This window comes from Pinus tabuliformis, chromosome 6 (genome assembly GCF_031772625.1).
Source record: "Pinus tabuliformis cultivar Carrire ecotype Pingquan chromosome 6, CPIR1, whole genome shotgun sequence".
Classification (NCBI taxonomy): Eukaryota; Viridiplantae; Streptophyta; class Pinopsida; order Pinales; family Pinaceae; genus Pinus; species Pinus tabuliformis.
The window spans coordinates 774,966,817-774,986,239 of record NC_142292.1 but is presented as its reverse complement, the minus strand read 5'-3'; the positions used below and the strand labels follow the sequence as shown (position 1 = coordinate 774,986,239).

The following is a 19,423-nucleotide window of genomic DNA, read 5'->3' as shown; positions in this document are numbered from 1 at the left end:
AATGGGAACCCTACTTTCAGTTTATTTCGTTGTATAAATAATTTCGTTTTTAAATTTCATTTCCAATTTCATAATCTATAAATAATCGTAAACAAATATTTTAAAATATTTTTAATTATTATTATATTTATGTAATAAAATTAATAATCTTTCTTAATTTTTTATTTGCAACTTAAAAACTTGAACGGGTCTAAATTCACTTTAAAATAATATAACTTCACATTAAAATGATATAACTTTACTTTATTTTAATAGTATTTTTTTTTTAATTTCTAGATTTTTTATTATACTTAATTTAATAATAAGTAAAATAGTATCCAATATTCTTTACTTCTGTGATTTTTTCTTTAATTTCTATATGATCTCATTGGGCCATTGGGCCATTCGAACTCATATATGATCTCCAACTAACTTCCTACTAACATGATGAATTAGTTCGTTGAAATGTGAATTTTTAATGGATTCCTGTCTACATTTCTTTTTTATAAAGATGGGATCGGGACTGGTTTCATGAATGTGGTATCTATTATCTTATTTTATAATGATAAACCAGCTGAGCATTAGAATTTGAGTCGATAGAATTCTTGCCGACTTGATTCTGTAGCGTTTGAAAATAACTTTATTCTACTTGTCAATTTGATTCCTGGTCTTATACATGAAAACATTGATCCATCTCCACAACCTGTGCAGCTATACATTTCTTTTTTATAAAGATGGGACCGGGACTGGTTTCATGAAAAGTCTGTCAGATGTGTGGATTTAATTAACAACAATCAGCTCGTTTGTTAATATTTTTATGAATGTGGTATCTATTAGCTTATTTTATAATGATAAACCAGCTGAGCATTAGAATTTGAGTCGATAGACTTCTTGCGGACTTGATTTTGCAGCCTTTGAAAATAAATTTTTTCTACTCGTCAATTTGATTCCTGGTCTTATACATGAAAACATTGATCCATCTCCACAACTTGTGCAGCTATACATTTCATATTCTCTTTATCTTTCGGTTTGGTTTCAGCGAAAACTATGGTAATTGATAAAGTATTGAGTGGGCTCCTCCTTTTTTGGATTCTTTTGGGTCACTTTATTTTTGCTGTCAAATCGCCAACCACCGGCTAAGTAGGCTATAAATCTATAGCCATGGCTCTGTTTAGAAACAGAGACAGCAGCGAGGACTTCCAGAAGGGTACCCCTTATTTCTGTCTGAATCACATTATTTCTGTGGAAGAACAAGATGGAGAAGAATCTACGTCTGGCTGTTGGAATTATAGGTTTGTCTCTTCTTTTGCCCCCCTCGCCCTTCCCCTTGTCTCTATGCGTTTTCTTAGATTAAGAAAACAAACAAGAAATCTTTGCTTTGTCCCATATTCTGCAATGGCACTTTACAGAGATGATGCTCAGTTCTTTATTGTTTGTTTGCATGGAATTAATGTGATATTTCTCAAACCTATATGACAGGAAATGCTACCTCTTTGCTTCTGTATGGATCACCTGTGTAAGTAATCATAAACATAGATCAGTTAGTTGCTTTGTATAATCATTATATTCTTGCAGTTCAAGAAGCTTGCAATGAATTTCATTAATCTATGAAGTTTTGGATGACCGAAATTATTTCTGTGATCAATGCAGTCTCACATTTGTTAAAGTGATAAAAGACAAGAATGTAGGGGCATACTCATGCATACCCTACGTAATTGCTCTCTTCAACTGCCTCGCCTATGTATGGTATGGCTTCCCTGTGGTCAGTAATGGTTGGGAGAACTTCTTGGTGGTTACTGTTAATGGCGCTGGAATTTTGGCATTATGCTTTTCGATTATTACTTACCTCATTTTCGCTCCACCTAAGATGAAGGTATAATCTTACTCTTTTTTAACTAAGATATTTATGAGTGATCAAAACGGCCTTTCTGCGGTGTTGATGTCTTCTGCATCTCCACCTTTCTGTCAGATGGTGATTTGCTTTTCTCTTCAGAGTTTCCATTCAGAGCTACATTGGTTTTCAAGCCCACTTCTGGATCCAAACCAGTCCACTAAGATTTATTCATATATATTTGTTCTTGATTAACATTTTTTTCATTATCTCAGCTCAGAGTAGGTAGGATGCTTGTGGGAAACTTGGGAAACTTGGTGTATATTTGTTCCTGATTAACATTCTGTTGAATCATGATCTCAGCTAAGAGTTGGTAGGATGCTTGTGGGAGCCCTGGTGTTGTTCGCTGTACTAGCAGTTATATCAGCCTTTGCTCTTCATGATCATAAGCACCGCAAGTTCATGATTGGAATGGTGGGAATAGCCTCCTCTATTGGCCTGTATAGCTCTCCACTCTTTGCAATGGTGAGTATATATTCACTCTATGATAATATTCACCATCCTCTGTACAAATTTTAACATACAAAAATAACTGGAATGGCATAACTGGAATTTTGTGCAGAAATTGGTGATCAAAACAAAGAGCGTCGAGTCCATTCCTTTCTACTTGTCATTCTTTTCTTTCTTAAACAGCTTTTTCTGGATGACTTACGGTGCTCTGGGCAGAGATATCTTTATTGCAGTATGTTTATCAATTTTGACTAATCATTTAATTTATGTAGCTGCGCTAACAAATTTATATGAATCTGTTATTATCATACTAGCAAATCTTATATTTGTGTTCTGGACTTGGTTGCAGATTCCCAACATTATAGGTGTGCCCTTGACATTGGCTCAATTGATATTATATTGCTGTTACAGAAAGAGAAAGACATGTCAACAGACTGGGACTGGTTTGGATCCAGAAGTGGGCTTGAAAACCAATGGAGCTCTGAATGGAAACTCTGAAGAGAAAAGCAAATCACCATCTGACAGAAAGGTGGAGATGCAGAAGACATCAACACCGCAGAAAGGCCGTTTTGATCACTCATAAATTTCCAGTAAGCAGGAGGATTCTTCAACACTGAATCCCAGTTTTCTCTCATTTATTCTGCTAAGTACTAGTACTCAATATTCAAAGTTTATACTGTAATGTCCCGTTAGCTGCCAACTTCGTAAGACAAGGCAAGAACACTTCTTTTATAATTTGTGCTCTTCTAGGTCATCCTTGATTCTCGGTCGTCCACTTGTAAAGCAGCCCATTGTGATGAAGTTACTCCATAAATAAAGCATTTGCGACCGGTTAAGGATTGGTCTATTCTGTTCTCCTTTCATTAAAATAAATAAATAAATTCACTGAAAAATCATTTGAATACAATCCATTTGCACCGACGTAGTGTTTGGAAAGGTTCAGATTATTTGATATAAAAAAAAATATTTCACGATATCCCACAGTGGAAAGCATTTAAACTCAATCTTTGTTCCATAGAATTAAAATAATGGTGTTCACTTTGCATTTTATTTTGAAACTTTATGATAAAGAAAAACTAAAATCTCGATTATTTAATAAGTAAAATATATTAATAAATATAGAATTAAATATTAAAAATGAGAGAATAACGATATAGATAATATATATTATGAGTACATCAAGTATTAAATAATTATGGAAATAACTAGGAATAATATTTATTACTGATATTGAAACTCCATAAAAACATATATATATATTTTCTTAATATGATTATTCAAGTGAAAAGAAAAAATATTTGTTAATAATATTAAATAACATATTAGTATAATTTGATAGATACCAAATATGTGGTATGTAGATATTTTTATAATGTTTTTATTTCACAATTTAATTTGATATATATATATATATATATAGTCACATATGTATTTTTATAAATATAATTATAGTATATATTTTTAGTATATAATACATTAATGTATATATATATATATATATATATATATATATATATTTTTGTAATATTTCTTTTAGTCAATATAATATAATATAATATATTTTTATTTTTATTTTAAATTTATTTATATTATAAAAGTGATATGAAAATGGTTAATTTTACTATTTTACAAAAAGTATTATTATTTTTTAAAATTCAATCACATAAATATGTAAACTTAAACGTAAATGTAAATGTAAATGTAATGTTTAACCTTTAAGATTTTTAATTTAATGTTGTCTCTATTTAAAAATAAATCTAATTGTTATTATGTATAAACACAATATAAATTTAAAATATAAAAAGGTTTATAAACACTAGAAAAAGGAATAGTAAATAAATAAAAATATAAATAAACTAGAGGCATGGTAAATAAAGAAATCTCTTTTTATATTTACTCCATAAATCCCTTTATATTTACAAAAATTCAAAAAAAAATATTTAAGTGAAGCCTATGGGCCAAATACCATGGAACAAATAATTATTAATACCATGGGCTAAATACCATATTTATAAAAGACTTATGGTAAATAAATAAATAGAAAAGAAGTATAAAGAGGTATGGTAAATAAATAAAAACATATCAAATAGGATTAGAAATCAACATCTAATTATATGCCAAGCCTAAGGGCCAAATACCATGGTAAATAAAAGAGGTATGATAAACAAATATAAATATGAATAAACTAGAGGTATGGTAAATAAATAAAACCTCTTTTTATATTTACTCCGTAAACCTCTTTATACTTACTAACAATAAAAAAAAGGTTTTATTTAGGTAAAGCCTGTGGACCAAATACCATGGGCCAATTTATTATTAATACCATGCAAAAATAAAATAAATTATTAACCCTAATATTAATATTAAAAGATTATTATTATTAAATATAATATTCATATTGATATATTATAATATTAATATAATTAAATTTAATAAATTTGAATTAATACAATATTAAATTTTGTTATATTAATATATCATAATATATATTAACTCTAGATATATATGGGAGGGAAGAACAAAGACATAGAGTGATAGAGGTGGAGAGGTAGGGGGAGTGACAAGGGTGAGATTGAGATAAACTGAAGGAGAGGGGATAGGAGGAATGAAGAGAGAGAGGGCAAGAGGAGTGAGAGAGGTAGAGAAGGGTAAGGGAGGGAGAGGGAGACATAAAGATGGAGGGGGAGAGAAGAAGAAAGACATGGAGAGTGAGAAGTGGAGAGAGAGGGAGTGACAAGGGAGAGATGGAGAGATAGAGTGTATGTTTAGGGGTGAGACAAAGAGACAAAGAAGGAGAAATAGAGGGAAGGGGGAGAGAAGGAGAGAGAAGGAGGGAGGGAGGGATATAGTAACACACACACACACACACACAGATTGGGGAAGAGAGAGGGAGGTAGGAGAGAAATGGAGAGAGGGGAAGAATGATAGACAAAACATGAGAGAGAGAGAGATGGGGGAAGAGAGAGGGAGGTAGGAGAGAAATGGAAAGAGAGGAAGAATGAGAGACATAACTTGAGAGAGACGAGGAGAGTGATGGGGGAACAGAGAGGATTGAAGGATGGAGAGAGAGAGAGAGAGAGAGAGAGAGATGGGGGAAGAGAGAGGGAGGTATCAGAGAAAGGGAGAGAGAGGAAGTACGGGAGGGCAGACTTAAGAGAGATGAGGAGAGAGGGAAGGATAGAGAGATGGAGTTGGAGGGGAGAGAGGGAGGGAAGAAGAAATACATAGAGAGTGAGAAGTGGAGAGAGAGAGGGAGTGAAAAGGGAGAGATGGAGATAGTGTGTGTATGTTTGGGGTGAGATAAATAGACAAAGAATGAGATATGGAGGGAATGGGGGATGAAGGAGAGAGGAGAGAGGGATGGATATATTAACAGAGTAGGACAGTGGATAGGGAGAGAGAGAGGGAGAGAGAGGAAGGAAGAGAGAGAGGATGTGAGAGAGTGGAGAGAGGGAGGGAAAGAGATATGGAGTTGGAGGGGAAAAGAGAGGGAGGTAAGAAGAAAGAAATAGAAAGAGAAATGTAGAGAGAGAGAGGGGGTGATAAGGAAGATGGAGATAGAGGGAGAGAGGACAACGGGAGGAAAGAGAGATAAAAGTGGGGGAGAGGGAGAGAGAGAGAGGGAGAGAGAGAGAGAGAGAGAGAGATTGGATAAAGAGAGTGCATGTTTTGGGTGTTATATAGAGAGACAAAGGGAGATAGAGATATAGATGGAAAGTGAAGAGAGGGAAGAAGAGAGAGATGGAGAGAGGGAGGGAGGGATATAGAGATTGATAGATATGGAGTGAGAGGGCATGTGTGTTTGGGGGGTTGAGATAAAGAGACAAAGGAGATATGGAGGGAGATATAGATATAAATGGAGGGGCGAGAGAGGGAAGAACATTTCTTGCACTAGATGCATTGATTTCAGTGTAGATGGTGATTTCTAATCCTATTTGATTGCTTGCACTAGATGCATTGATTTTAGTGTAGATGTTGATTTCTAATGATATTTGATTGCTTGCACTAGATGCATTGATTTCAATGTAGATGATTTCTAATCTTATTTGATTGCTTGCACTAAATGCATTGATTTTAGTGTAGATGGTGATTTCTAATCCTATTTGATTGCTTGCAGTAGATGCATTGATTTCAATGTAGATGTTGATTTCTAATCATATTTGATTGCTTGCACAAGATGCATTGATTTCAATGTAGATGATTTCTAATCCTATTTGATTGCTTACACTAAATGCATTAATTTCAGTGTAGATGGTGATTTCTAATCCTATTCGATTGATTGCACTAGATGCATTAATTTCAATGTAGATGTTGGTCTATAATCCTATTTTCTTACTTTCACTAGATACATTTATTTCAGTGTAGATGTTGCTTTATAATCCTATTTTCTTACTTACACTAGATGCATTGATTTGAGTGTAAATGTTGATTTCTAATCCTATTTGATCATTGATTTTAATGTAAATGTTGTTTTATAATCTTATTTGATTTCTTGCATTAGATGCATTCATTTTAGTGTAGATTTTGATTTTTGATTTGATGTAATTGGATGCATGATGGTCCATTAATTTTATAGTGACTGGATTAACATTGTGCATTAGATGCATTCATTTTAGTGTAGATGTTGATTTCTGATTTGATGTAATTGGATGTATGATGGTACATTAATTTTATAGTGATTGGATTAACAGTGTACATTGATTTTTGTGTTATGGTAACTCAAGAGAAAGAGAGAGAAGGTATGATGTTTACTACAATAACTCAAGCTAAAGATTTAAATGGTATACAATTTAACCTTTCTTTTTGATATAATCGATATGAAAAGATGAAAAAAGTAACAAGGGTGACAATAAGAATAGTAGAAAAAATAGTTTGAGATTAATCACAATGAAGACTATTTGTAATTGACTATATTCTTAGTATTCACATTTTCTATCATTCAACAAGTCTATTACATTGTACTTTACATTCCAAATTTTTATTTTATGATTTTTCATCATCAAAGTTATTAAAAATATTTATCATCTCAACAAACTTTTAAAATTAAAATGACCAAATTAATATGAGACATATTTAGCATATTTAAAATAATCATATTAATATTACATGAATCCATATTAACTCCAGATCTCTCTACACTTGATAGATCTGAAATTAAAATAAATCTAAACTAATTTATATTTTATTTTAATAAAAAAATTGAAATATTTATTAATTTTTTTTTATTAAATAAACTTTATTTTATTAAAAACACCTGTAACTATATCTAAGTTATGATTAAGATATGAAACAATTTCTCATCTCACTTTTTTCTTTATAAAGATTGTTTTTATTTCATTGCATTAGTTTTTCCAAATGCGAAGATAGTTTTACTTCATCATAGCTTTACTTCATCTTGGTCATGATCATTTAAGATATAATAAAAAATTATTTTTATTTTTAGAAAGTATGTTTTTATTTCATTATCTTGATTTCTTAAAATATTGAGATGATTTTTTTTTAATAATGATTGTTTTTTTAATTAATCTTGTTATATATATATAAAACTAATGTTATAATTTTTATATAACAACTGTTAAGAATAATTATAAAAAATATATATTTAAATTCACATGTTAAGAAAATTTATAAGAGATATAAAGTTAGTTTTAATTACTCTTTTCATTAACATCATAAGAGTTAAGTATTTTGATAAAAAAAAAATATTTAAATTAAATATGTGATATAAGTTTTTTAAAAATATACTAAATTAAAAAAATAAATTCATTTAAATCAATGAGATAAATATAATAAGAGAAATATATATCTATATATATATATATATATATATACTTTATCAATCCTGGCTAATTAGTCACTTAATGAAATTATTTCAAATACAATTACATGTTTATTAGATAGCTATATTTTTATTATGGTTTAGAAACTTAAGAAAGATAGAAAATAAATAAAGTTGGTTTGATGATTTTTTTTTTAATATATATCAAAAAATTCAAGAAAAAATATAAGTAATTAGCTTTGCATTCCTATCTACAATATATTAACACAATAAAAACATAGTCATGTCCTTCTTAATTAGAAAAAAAAGGTAACTATAGCAAAAACATCAAGAAGATAAAGATATATATGTTTCAATGGACTAAACTCCATTCTTACAAGGAGGAGCTTTTATCGGGCTTAGAGATAGACCAAGCTCGAGATGAGTGACACAACCTTCAATATATAAGAGAAATAGCTTCAGATTCTCCAACTTGTTTAGAATTTGATTTCTTGCATCCCTACAATCCAACAACACCTTGTGTAGTAGAGTGTTTAAATGCCAATACAAATCCACAATATATAGATAATGATTTATTCTTCTTTTGGTACTCCTTGGGTAATGAATCCATGCTGCAATGCTATCCAAAACATCTGCATTGGTCATGCCTGACATCCATCTCTATTTCGTTAAGATTTGACTAAACTTCTAGAGGGACATAGTTCTGAAAGTGGTGAGCCAATGCCTCTGCATGAAATCAATCTTGTGAACCATCAATGTGCCCACTTTCACCTCCTCTGCAAGTGCGAGCCTCTTGATGAGTCATGGCGATAGTGAGGAGAAAGAATTTCATTGGGTTTAATAACACCAAATTTAAAGAACAAATTACATGTAACCAAGAAAAGATGATGGAGCCTTCAACAATGTCTAACAAGGCATATGCGTTGGGTAGAAGATTCAAAGAACAATCATAAAAGTTGATGAAGGACAAGAGGAGAGGACGAAGCAAACCTGTGGACCTTGACAGGAATAAAGGGGAAATACAAGGAAAGTCCATGGAAGGTGGAGGAAACAACAACAATGATGTTGATCAAGTGTAATGAACGCGTTAACCTAGGATCATGACAATGAAACTCATACCTAAATATATAGAGACTAGGAAAGCCTAAATGAAGTTAATGTGAGCTGCCATATAGAGTGGTGAATATGACATCTAAGACACAAACTTGTTGACTATAATCCTATGAATTGATTGTCTAATGTTCATCTATCTTCATATCAACATTAAACACCCATTAAAAAAATTATCTTTTCAGAATTAACATAGTTTTATTTCAACTTTTCTTTTATTATGAAACATATTTTATTATTTATATGTAATTTTTAAAATCATTTTGTTATTTTCAATAAATTTTAAAAATATAATCAAAATTTAACATACCACTAATTTACTAAACCCTAGAATAAATAAATGATATAATCAATAATTACATTTATTATATTTTTAATTAATTGATATAACTAATATTATGGTATAGAAATTTTGAAAAATAGAGTAATAAACTGCTATAAATCAAGCCACTAAAGTAGTCAATGTATGGACAAATCATTTATTGTGCATGGAAACTTGACATATAGAATACCCACTTTGTTAAAGATCATTTAGATAATAATATAGTGGAATAATGGTTAAAAATAGTCCACGTGGTCATTATAAACATAATGTCAACCTTTAGAGTTTTGTAATTATAGGAGATTTAATGGAACACTTAATAATAATTCTCATTTATATAGTTTAATAATAAATATATTATTCAATAAAAATACCTTTAAACTTCTAAAATGTTAAAATTGATATTTCTAGTTTAAAAAATGTTACTCGAAAAAGATAAAATTGTGCATGATAATATTTATGAAATAATTTATCGAGAGCAAAAGACTAATGTTAGACTACAAGAATTGGACTTTTAGGAAACGAGAGGGATATGAATTGGACTTGTGAGACACCACCTGTTATAAAATAGGAGAATGATATTCCTATGATTATTAAAATAAATGACTTACATGAGTGAATGACATTTCAGATGAAAGGGTTTACATGACTCCTTGACTCTATTCCCATAACAAAGAAAGATTTCATAAATGGGCTTCAAATATTGAAATTATGATTGGTGTGTAAAAGAAAAGATATTAGGTATGTATATTTTCGATTTTGCGAATTGCTATGGAGGTTTGGAAAATGATACTTAAATCTTATATGGAAAGTATATTTACATCACAATTCTATTAGATGGTTATTTTCAATGTTATTATAAATTTATTTTTATATAATTAAGATTTTTATTATTAATTTTTATAAATATAATAATTTTTTTGGAGTGATTAATTTATTAAAAAAATTAATTAAAATTGAAAATGATATGATTTGAAGTTTATAACTATTTTGCATTTAATTATTTTTCTTGTTTTAAAAATATCTTTGTAATATATAGGATTTACATATTATATGTCTTTTTTATATGCAAAGATAATGCAAGTTGGATGGAAGAATATAAAACTTCACAATAATAGAATGGATTGTTAAAGGATAGATATAATGAAAAACTTATGCTAGCTTTTTTTCAAAGTAAAAAAATATTTAGAATATAAATAGTGTATGGGGATGAGTATTATGAATGGATCATTTTTAATGAAGATATTTGATAATTGTATATTACATTGGAGGAGGAGAAAGTGAAGGTAATCAACACTGTGGTGATCACTGAGATCTTGCACATAGTTAAAAAAAAAAAAAAAACTTTGAATAATCTTGGTGTTCAACAATTAAATCTAAATGTGAACAAAAATACATCTAATTAAAACAACATTACTAGACATATATATGATTAAATATAAATAAATAAACACGTTTTTTTTTCCTTTTTTTTCTTCTTTTTTCTTTTCTTTTTTTTCGGGAGTGGGGATGTGAGGGGTTGATCTACTTTTTTCATTAAAGAAAATTAGTCAATAATCTAGGGAATACTTGTGGGGATAAAAGAGAGCCATCCTTTGTTTTTTAGAGATGGAATGCCTTGTGTGAATAATATTATTTACTTATGTTTGCACAATGAGGTGAAAAGATACAAGGAGATACATTTCAATGTAATCGTTAAATCAAGTTAATGACAATGCTTTTATAGTAGCAAATACTACTTTAAAATTCACACCTACTTGAGAATCAACCAAGCAATTCAAATCAATTACAAAATGTCAAATAAAGTTTTCATACATAGATTGAATTGTTCAAACATGGTTATCTTGACCTCCTTTATTTAATGTAAGCAAATGAAAAACAAATCATGGTTTTTCAATAAAATGATATATTAATAATTGACACAATTTTTGTATAGAATTTGAAAGGAATATTTCCTTTTCACTCAAAAGGGATTGGATAAGATCATATATTCAAAGTTATATTCACCATTTGATTAAGATATAACAAAAAAAAATATGATGTTTGAAGAAATATGCAAGGACATTTTTTAAAATAATAAATTCCAAATAATATGGGTAACTAGGCTTAATAAAATTTCTATGATAATATGTAAACAAAAAGCAATAATATTCACTCTCATAAATTGAGATTGGGATCCAAGAAAAATCCTAAATGAAAAAGGAAATGGAGATTGGTCATTGTGAGGTTTTCATAATTATAATACATATAAAGACTATATAACAAAGAGAACAAACATAAATATAACTGGGAAAGTTTGACACCTCTACACTGCCCCACCAACCCCCTCTTTTTTGCTACATTTTTGTAATTAGAGACTTATAATGAAAAGGCGCCAACATTGATGGTATGAGTTGAAACTATTAGATCTATGATTACACTAAGGGAGGGGGGGTGAATCAAAGTATTAGCAAACTCATAATTTTAACACAATTCATCAATAAACATGTAGCAGTGTACCATAACAATTTGCAGCATAAAATTAAATGAAACCATGCATAAAATAGCCATCAACATAAGAGGACACAAGATTTTACTGGAAACCCTTATGAGAGAAAACCACAAATTATTCTTCTTCTTCTCTTTCAATTTATTACATAGTTTTCCAAACACTAACCTGCTAGATACATCCACCCCTAAGATGTGAAAGCAACTACTTGCAATAGGCTACGACTTGATTGAGGCACTAACCTTGAAAATGTGCAAGCAACCACTTGCAATATGTTGTAATGACCACAACACCCTCCAAAATTTTGCCTTGCACTTAAATTTCGGAGCCTTCTTTGGTCTTTCCCTTTATGATTGCAAACACTTGAGCTCATTCCATGAGCTCTATTGGAGTCTTTTCACCCCTTCTGCTTGTTTGGTCAATTGCAATCTTTTGGCATGTTTGATTGTTTTACCTTGCTTACAATCCTTTTTTTGTGATTTCAAAGGTTGTTCATTATGTATTTGAGTTGTCCTAGCTATGAAAACATCTATCGCACTCACACAAAGTTTTAAGCACTGTCACACACGTGTCGTCACGATCATCCTAAGTCCACCCCAAGTGTCACACTTGTCACTTTTGTCCTAGGACAATCTAGCAGAGGGTATTTATTTGTCTTGTGGTTCCGGTGGTCTATGTTTTCATTTCGTCGAAGTATGCTAAGTGTGTGATCACAATTTTAAGTTCCTCACAAGGTCACATCTCTCCTGCACTTTGCCATTTCTCCAAAAATCCTTCCCACCAGGGAACTCACCTTCACCGAACCCTGACTGAACTACACACTATGCAGTCTCAGCCCTCAGCGATGCAACCTTGCTTCCTAGAACTACACAGTGCACAATCATTGTCCCAAGGGAAGTTGTACTATGAAATTCCAGAGCTGAGAAGCCTACCTTAATCACTAGAATTGCGTAGTAACTTCTCCCAGCTTGACCTGAACTACCCATTTTTCAAGATTAGTCATCGAGCTTCTTCCCTCCCTGTTGGAACTCCGCAATGCGTAGAAGAACAAGCCTACCTTACCTCCAAGAACTTCCCATAAGTATCTCCTTAATGCCCTCCCTCAGTCGGGACTCACTGATCTCAAGAACTGTGTAGACTTGTCCTCCCAGGCCCCTCTACTACCCAGTCCTGCCTTGCCTCCAAAAATTGTGTAGACCGTCCTCCTAGGGTCCCATCCTGCATCAGTCACTGGCTTTCTCAACTGTGCAATCCTGCCTCCTAGTGGCCTCTGCACAATTTTCCCCAACAGTAAGGATTGTGCTAAGGAGTTCCTCAACCAAGCCTGAGCTATGTTATGCGCAATCTCAGTGACTAACCTCCTAGTCTATCACCTGGAACTGTGTAATGCACAATTATTGGGCCCTATTTCCCAGACGGTCACCTGTCCTAGGCCCAGTCCATGGATAACAATGCTTCAACTTTGACTAGGAGGTTTTAGATTTGATGTCGTCCTGTCATGAGTGAATTGCAGGAATAAGCACATTGTTGGATCATGGCGAGATGATGAAGAAGGAAGAGAAGGAGCAAACATACTTGAAGACTCACATACAGCTAGACGAACAAAGAGGCATATCAAGAACAAGAAAAGGGAACACATGCATGCAACCACCTCTCAAGACCAAAGATCATTGAAGACCCTGCATTATCAAGCTATGTGAAGGAGAAGAGAAAGCACACTCAAGAATACATCTATCACTCAGTAGCAATAGTGGCTTGACATTGCCACCTCAACAAGCTAGTCCATGTTAGTAGTGTCATGTCAATTCGTGTCATTATTTTTCAAACGCCACATCAGTATTATGAGCCATATGCATATTTTAAATCAAATGTAATGTAAAGTGGAAGTCTAATGGACAAACATGAATATGAAGAGTCATGTCAGTTGAAAAGTCATAGGAAGTTGAATAGTCATGAGGGTAGTCAAATAGTTACAAGGGTCCAACAGCACCCCTTGGTTATATATACCCCCTCATCTCATGAGCAAAAGAATTTTCACCTTGGCTCCTCCCACAAAGAATAGAGAGTTTCAGTCAGTTCTTTGAGGAGCAAGGAGTGGCTCCAATGTCCCACTACTAGGGCTAATGTTGTATAATGTAAGTATGTGTCTCAGAACTTTTTTTTAAATACATAAGCCTTCTCAGCCCAACACTTTTCCATGCATGACTCATGGATGTTTTTAAGACTATTCTATGAGCATTTATATTTCATGTTTGTTTCACATGTACTAAGATAGTTGAACTATTTTGGTTGTTTTAGTGCTTACCTTGTTAGGAATGTGATGTTATGGTTGTCATTGTTGTCTCATCCTTGTGGACTACTCTACAGGATACTATATAGAACTTCCCCGCACTCATTGGTTACAATGATCGTCACATTCGTTGTGGACTATTCCATTGGATTGTAAATATATCCTTTCCCTATTCTTTGGTTTTAATGAATGCCACATCCGTTGTTGACTATTCTACTAGATGTTGGAAAAACATTCTTGGTTCACATGTGTCTCTTCCTAGGTGGTACTATTACCTCTCACTTAGAGGCTCACTTTTCTCCCCTTTTTGTAGTAAGAGAACCTAGACATAGTTACATTGCACACTCACCTTGCTTTTTGAAGGTACCATTGCAACACTCTCATGTGCTGAAAGTTAGAGCTGAGGAAAATCTCTAAGTATATGGAAACCAGGCCATCATACCAGATGGGACTCCTACACCAAATGGTGTGAGGTCTAATTGGGACCTCATATCAGGGAGATCCCCTGAATGTTGGTGGATCTAACATTGTCAACATTTCTCGTGCTAGAAGGAGAGCTGCTAATAATTTATGGTTGATTGTCCCACCGACCCCACTCATCCATTTTCTGTTCAAGGTAGTAACATTCACTCCCTCTCCCCTACCCACAATTCTAAATTTGGTAATTCCTCACCTCCTAGGCTTGAACGTGAAATCCCGTACCATCAAATTCGGGCTCTCCATCCTATCACCCGTCAATTTGCAAAAGTTGTTGGACTGATTCCAGGAGTGTACGCTCTTCCATATTCTCAAAAGAAGAACAAGACTATCCCTATAGTAGTAGTAGTTACATATGTAGCAATATTTGCCACTCTTGAGGAGCTAGAACAATTTGTGGAGAAAGAAGAGGAACCTCCGCTCTTTTGAAAGGAAGAAGAAGACAACCTCTTACTCTCGGATTCAAGTTCCAGTGGATGAGGTGGAGGGGAAGGAAACAGAGGAGGAGGTGAAGAAGAGGAGGAACCAATAGATTTGGAAGAGGAATCATCAGATTTATAAGAGGAGGAGGAAGACAACGAAGAAGACAACATGGGAGAACAAAATTTGGATTGGATGACTCAAGGCCCACTGACACTTCTAGGTGTCCTGCACAACATGCCAGGACATGCAAAGAAGCTCTTAATGAAATATGACCCTGACAAGACAGTGAAGGCAAAAGATCACTCAGACACTTTCTACCTACATATGTAGACACTCAAGGTACATCCTGATGACATTGGATGTAGATTGTTTCCATGTACCTTTGATGGCAGAGCGGCTGAATGGTACCACAACCTTCCTCCAAACTCCATCCAGAATTGGAGGGTATTCAAAAGGATGTTTGTTGAGAAATTTGTTGAAGACAATACCCCTGCCATGTTATTGAAGGACTTGGGTAGTTTGAAGATGGAGAAGAAAGAAAAGGTAAAAGATTTTAATAAGAGGTTCAACTGTATTTTGAACATGTTCTCAAACAACACCAAAACTCATGACTCCATCACTATCGACTACTACAATTTTGCCTTGTCGACCAATATTACGCAGTTCATCAAGCGAGTTGTGAATGTTGGGTTGTGTTATATTTTGGACCCTATATAAGGTGGGCAGACCTACCTATGGTTTTTTGTATGGATTTAGCACATTGTTTTGGGCATGATGGTTTTCTATCCATGGTATTTTGTAGATCTGATAAAGGGAACTAGGGTTATGTTCTAATCCAGGGTTAATGGATTGGGGTTTATGGATGTTGCAACATTTATATATATGTATTGTAACATTGAAAGGAACATAATGAAAAATTAGTTTGGTAGTCCCAGTTTTGGAATCCAGAGGAAACTATCTATGTATATCTATTTTATGTTTTATGCTCTCGCCATTACTTATTTTCTGTTTTTAGAATTCGTATGCAGGTAATTTTTGTACAGGGTAAAACCTATAGTGAAACCATATTTAACAGAAAATTATGAAGAGGCTATTGTCGTAGAGAAATACCTGCGTGCTATTGGAGTCATTGTAGACGATGAACCCACTAAGGACTTCAAAGACACAGGTAAGACGTCTCAAACTTCTGTGAGCAAGGACAGGGAAAAGGAAGCAAGTGATATTGAGAAACTTACTCGTCTCGTCAAGTCCCTGACTACTGAAGTGGCCAAACTTAAACAGAGGACAAGCGAGACTACCATGAGCAGCAGGCCCCCCAGGTACCCGCAAAAGAAGAATGTAACTTCCAGTAGAAGAAACAACAACAAAAAGCTGACCAAATCTACGCAGAGCTCCAACATGGTTCTGAACATCGAGAAAATTGCCACAGATTCATACTACACATTCCACCACGAACATCATTCGAAAAAAACATGCCCAGAATGGAACCATGGAATGAGTAGTATGGCTATGCAGTTGATGGACACACTCATGGTTAATGAACAGGCTGATCCTAACGATGAAGAAGAAGAAGCTGCTACGCTTGATGAAGCTCCAAGCACTAGGCATGTAGTAAACATGTATCAGTATGCTCTCGCAGCCTAGAAGACCACCACTAATAAGGAGCCTCCAAGTGACGGTCTGATCCTGAAGAAAAATTATCGATATAACTTGAGATGCCAAGGGGCCACCACTGTGATTAAGATATCAAAGAAGAAAATAAGAGAAGATTTGTTAAGGAAAGTGGGTCCGTTGTTCGACTCAACACAAAACACTCAGAACAACTCTGGGAAGATAGCTTCAATGAAAAGTGTTTCCACACGCAACAAAGACAGAACCATCCCATTGAAAACCATGAACTCAGTTCCACCCCCGGACACCTTGGTTAGTCTTCCCGCAATACATTACAATGTTATAGAAGACATGAAGAATACTCTTCCAAATATATCCATGTTTCAACTTACAAAGATCACAAGTCAGCTGGACATTCTTCTAGAAGCACTTGGGGAAACCTCTGCTAGTCATGCCACCTCTTCAAGCAAGGAATCTAGTAAGTCTCCTGACACTCTCGCATCTATTCTTAACACGCTCCACATGAAGGAGGTGAACTCAATCTTCCCACCATTCTTATTATCATTTAAAACCTTTAACTTCAATGTTCACAACTGCTTGGTTGATTCTGGTGCATCGGTTAATGTCATGCCACTCTCCATTGCTAAGAAGATCAATGCTCAATGGAGTAAGACATGTGCACAGATCATCCAACTTGACAAAATTTGTGTTCCATCAATTGGTGAACTCGGGGATGTGATCATTTGGCTATCATATTATGGATGAGTTCATTAATGCATCAATATTTTAATTGTGGACATCCTAGAAGCATACATGGTTTTGCTCAACAAATACTAGTCAAGCAAGATGCAAGGATACTTTCCCATTGACTGGTCACACTTATGGATTCTGTATAAGTGTAGAAACAACCATATTCAAATACTTTCATAAAGATACATGAAGCACAACGTGACTCCCTTGGATGGAATAAACGAGCTGTTGCCTTTCAGAGAACTTATTTTCGACAATTACTTTCTAGAGACAGAGTCGGGGTGCTATCTTGTAGAGCCATCCCCTGTCCCACCAGACACACAGTTGGGCTTCCTTCCATCCCAACTAGTGAAAATGAAACTTGTATAGTGAGTAGTAGTAGTAGTAGTAGCAGTACCATTAGTGCAGTAGGCAGTCCTTGTACAGATGATATGTGGACCATGTACTTTGACGGATCCAAAACGTAGGAGGGCTCTGGGTCTGGTTGTGTTTTAATATACCCACTACAAAGGAAATATAGAATAAAAGATAGATCAACACCTTCAAAATCAAGCTCTTCGAGGGGGAAACCTCCTTTACATTACACAAATGAAGAATTTTTGGATGATACAAATGACTAAACCTCCTTTCTATATATAAGAGTCTAAGGGGTCACAATATAATCTAAGCCGACATAACAATAGTAATATAAGGGCACAACAATAATAATAGTGGGCTTCTATGGGGCACACTAATAACAATATGGGGACAATAGGGGCACAATAATAACAATAAGGGCTACAATGAAAATAGTAATGGGGGAATCACTAGTATTATAGAGACCTAACATACCCCTCCCCTTAAAAAAAATATTGTCCTCAACGCTTGAGTAGTTATAGATGCTTCTGTATAAAATTCTCATCCTCCCATGTGGAATCTTCAACGGGTAAGTTCTTCCACTTGATGAGATACTCTGAAATTGATCGATTTCTTAGCTGTCGAGTTCTTGTTCCTATGACAGCTTCAAGTTCCAATATGATTTTTCCTTCCTCGTCAATTTCTGACAATATTGTTTGAATTGGGAGCTTGTCACCTATAACCTTCTTTAAACATGAAACATGGAAAACTGGGTGCACTCGGGAAGCTACAGGAAGCTCCAATTTGTATGCCATAATACCAATCTTTTGCAACACCTTGTATGGACCATAATACTTTGGTGATAATTTATTATGCTTCTTAGCTTACTTGAGGGACATTTGTTTATATGGTTGTAGTCGTAGGAATACCCAGTCACTTACATCAAAATTCTTTTGCTACGATGTTGATCTACCTGTTGTTTCATTCTATTTTGTGCCAATGTGAGGTTATCCTTTAAGAGTTGGAGAACTTGTTGTTGATGCTCGATGTGATATTCCATTGCTTGAACCTTAGAATTTTCTCTTAAATATGATGTGATGGATGGTGGACAATATCCATAAAGTGCCATAAATGGGGTCATTTTTGCTACAGTATGGAAGAAAATGTTATACCACCATTCAGCCAGAGGCAACCATTTGACCCATTGTGTATGTTTATCAAAGACAAAACAACGAAGATATCCTTCCAAACATTTATTTACTATCTCATTTTTCCCATCATATTGAGGATGATAAGCTGAGCTATGAGCTAACTGAGTACCGAGACAAGAAATAATTTTGTCCAAAAATTTCCAATGAAAATGGGATCTCTGTCGCTTACAATAATCTTTGGGTTTCCATGTAGCTTTTGAATTATTTCCATATAAATGCAATAGAAATTGCACTGGATTTAAATGGATGAGATAATGCACAAAAGTGTGCATACTTGGTAAGTCTGTCAACTACCACCATGATGAC

The 19,423-nt window shown here is 33.7% G+C and overlaps 2 protein-coding genes across 2 annotated transcripts; both read left to right on the top strand.

The window, feature by feature from the left end:
• Positions 1–1,168: 1,168 nt before the first annotated feature.
• LOC149261018 (bidirectional sugar transporter SWEET3-like) lies at positions 1,169–2,389 on the top strand. Its single transcript, XM_089367247.1, has 4 exons — positions 1,169–1,271; positions 1,459–1,495; positions 1,630–1,852; positions 2,174–2,389. Exons 1-4 carry the CDS (start codon positions 1,235–1,237, stop codon positions 2,387–2,389), a joined length of 513 nt encoding a protein of 170 aa, XP_089223373.1. The 5' UTR covers positions 1,169–1,234.
• A 41-nt stretch (positions 2,390–2,430) lies between these two features.
• LOC149261017 (bidirectional sugar transporter SWEET3b-like) lies at positions 2,431–2,908 on the top strand. Its single transcript, XM_089381004.1, has 2 exons — positions 2,431–2,552; positions 2,670–2,908. Exons 1-2 carry the CDS (start codon positions 2,514–2,516, stop codon positions 2,901–2,903), a joined length of 273 nt encoding a protein of 90 aa, XP_089237130.1. The 5' UTR covers positions 2,431–2,513; the 3' UTR covers positions 2,904–2,908.
• Positions 2,909–19,423: the final 16,515 nt, after the last annotated feature.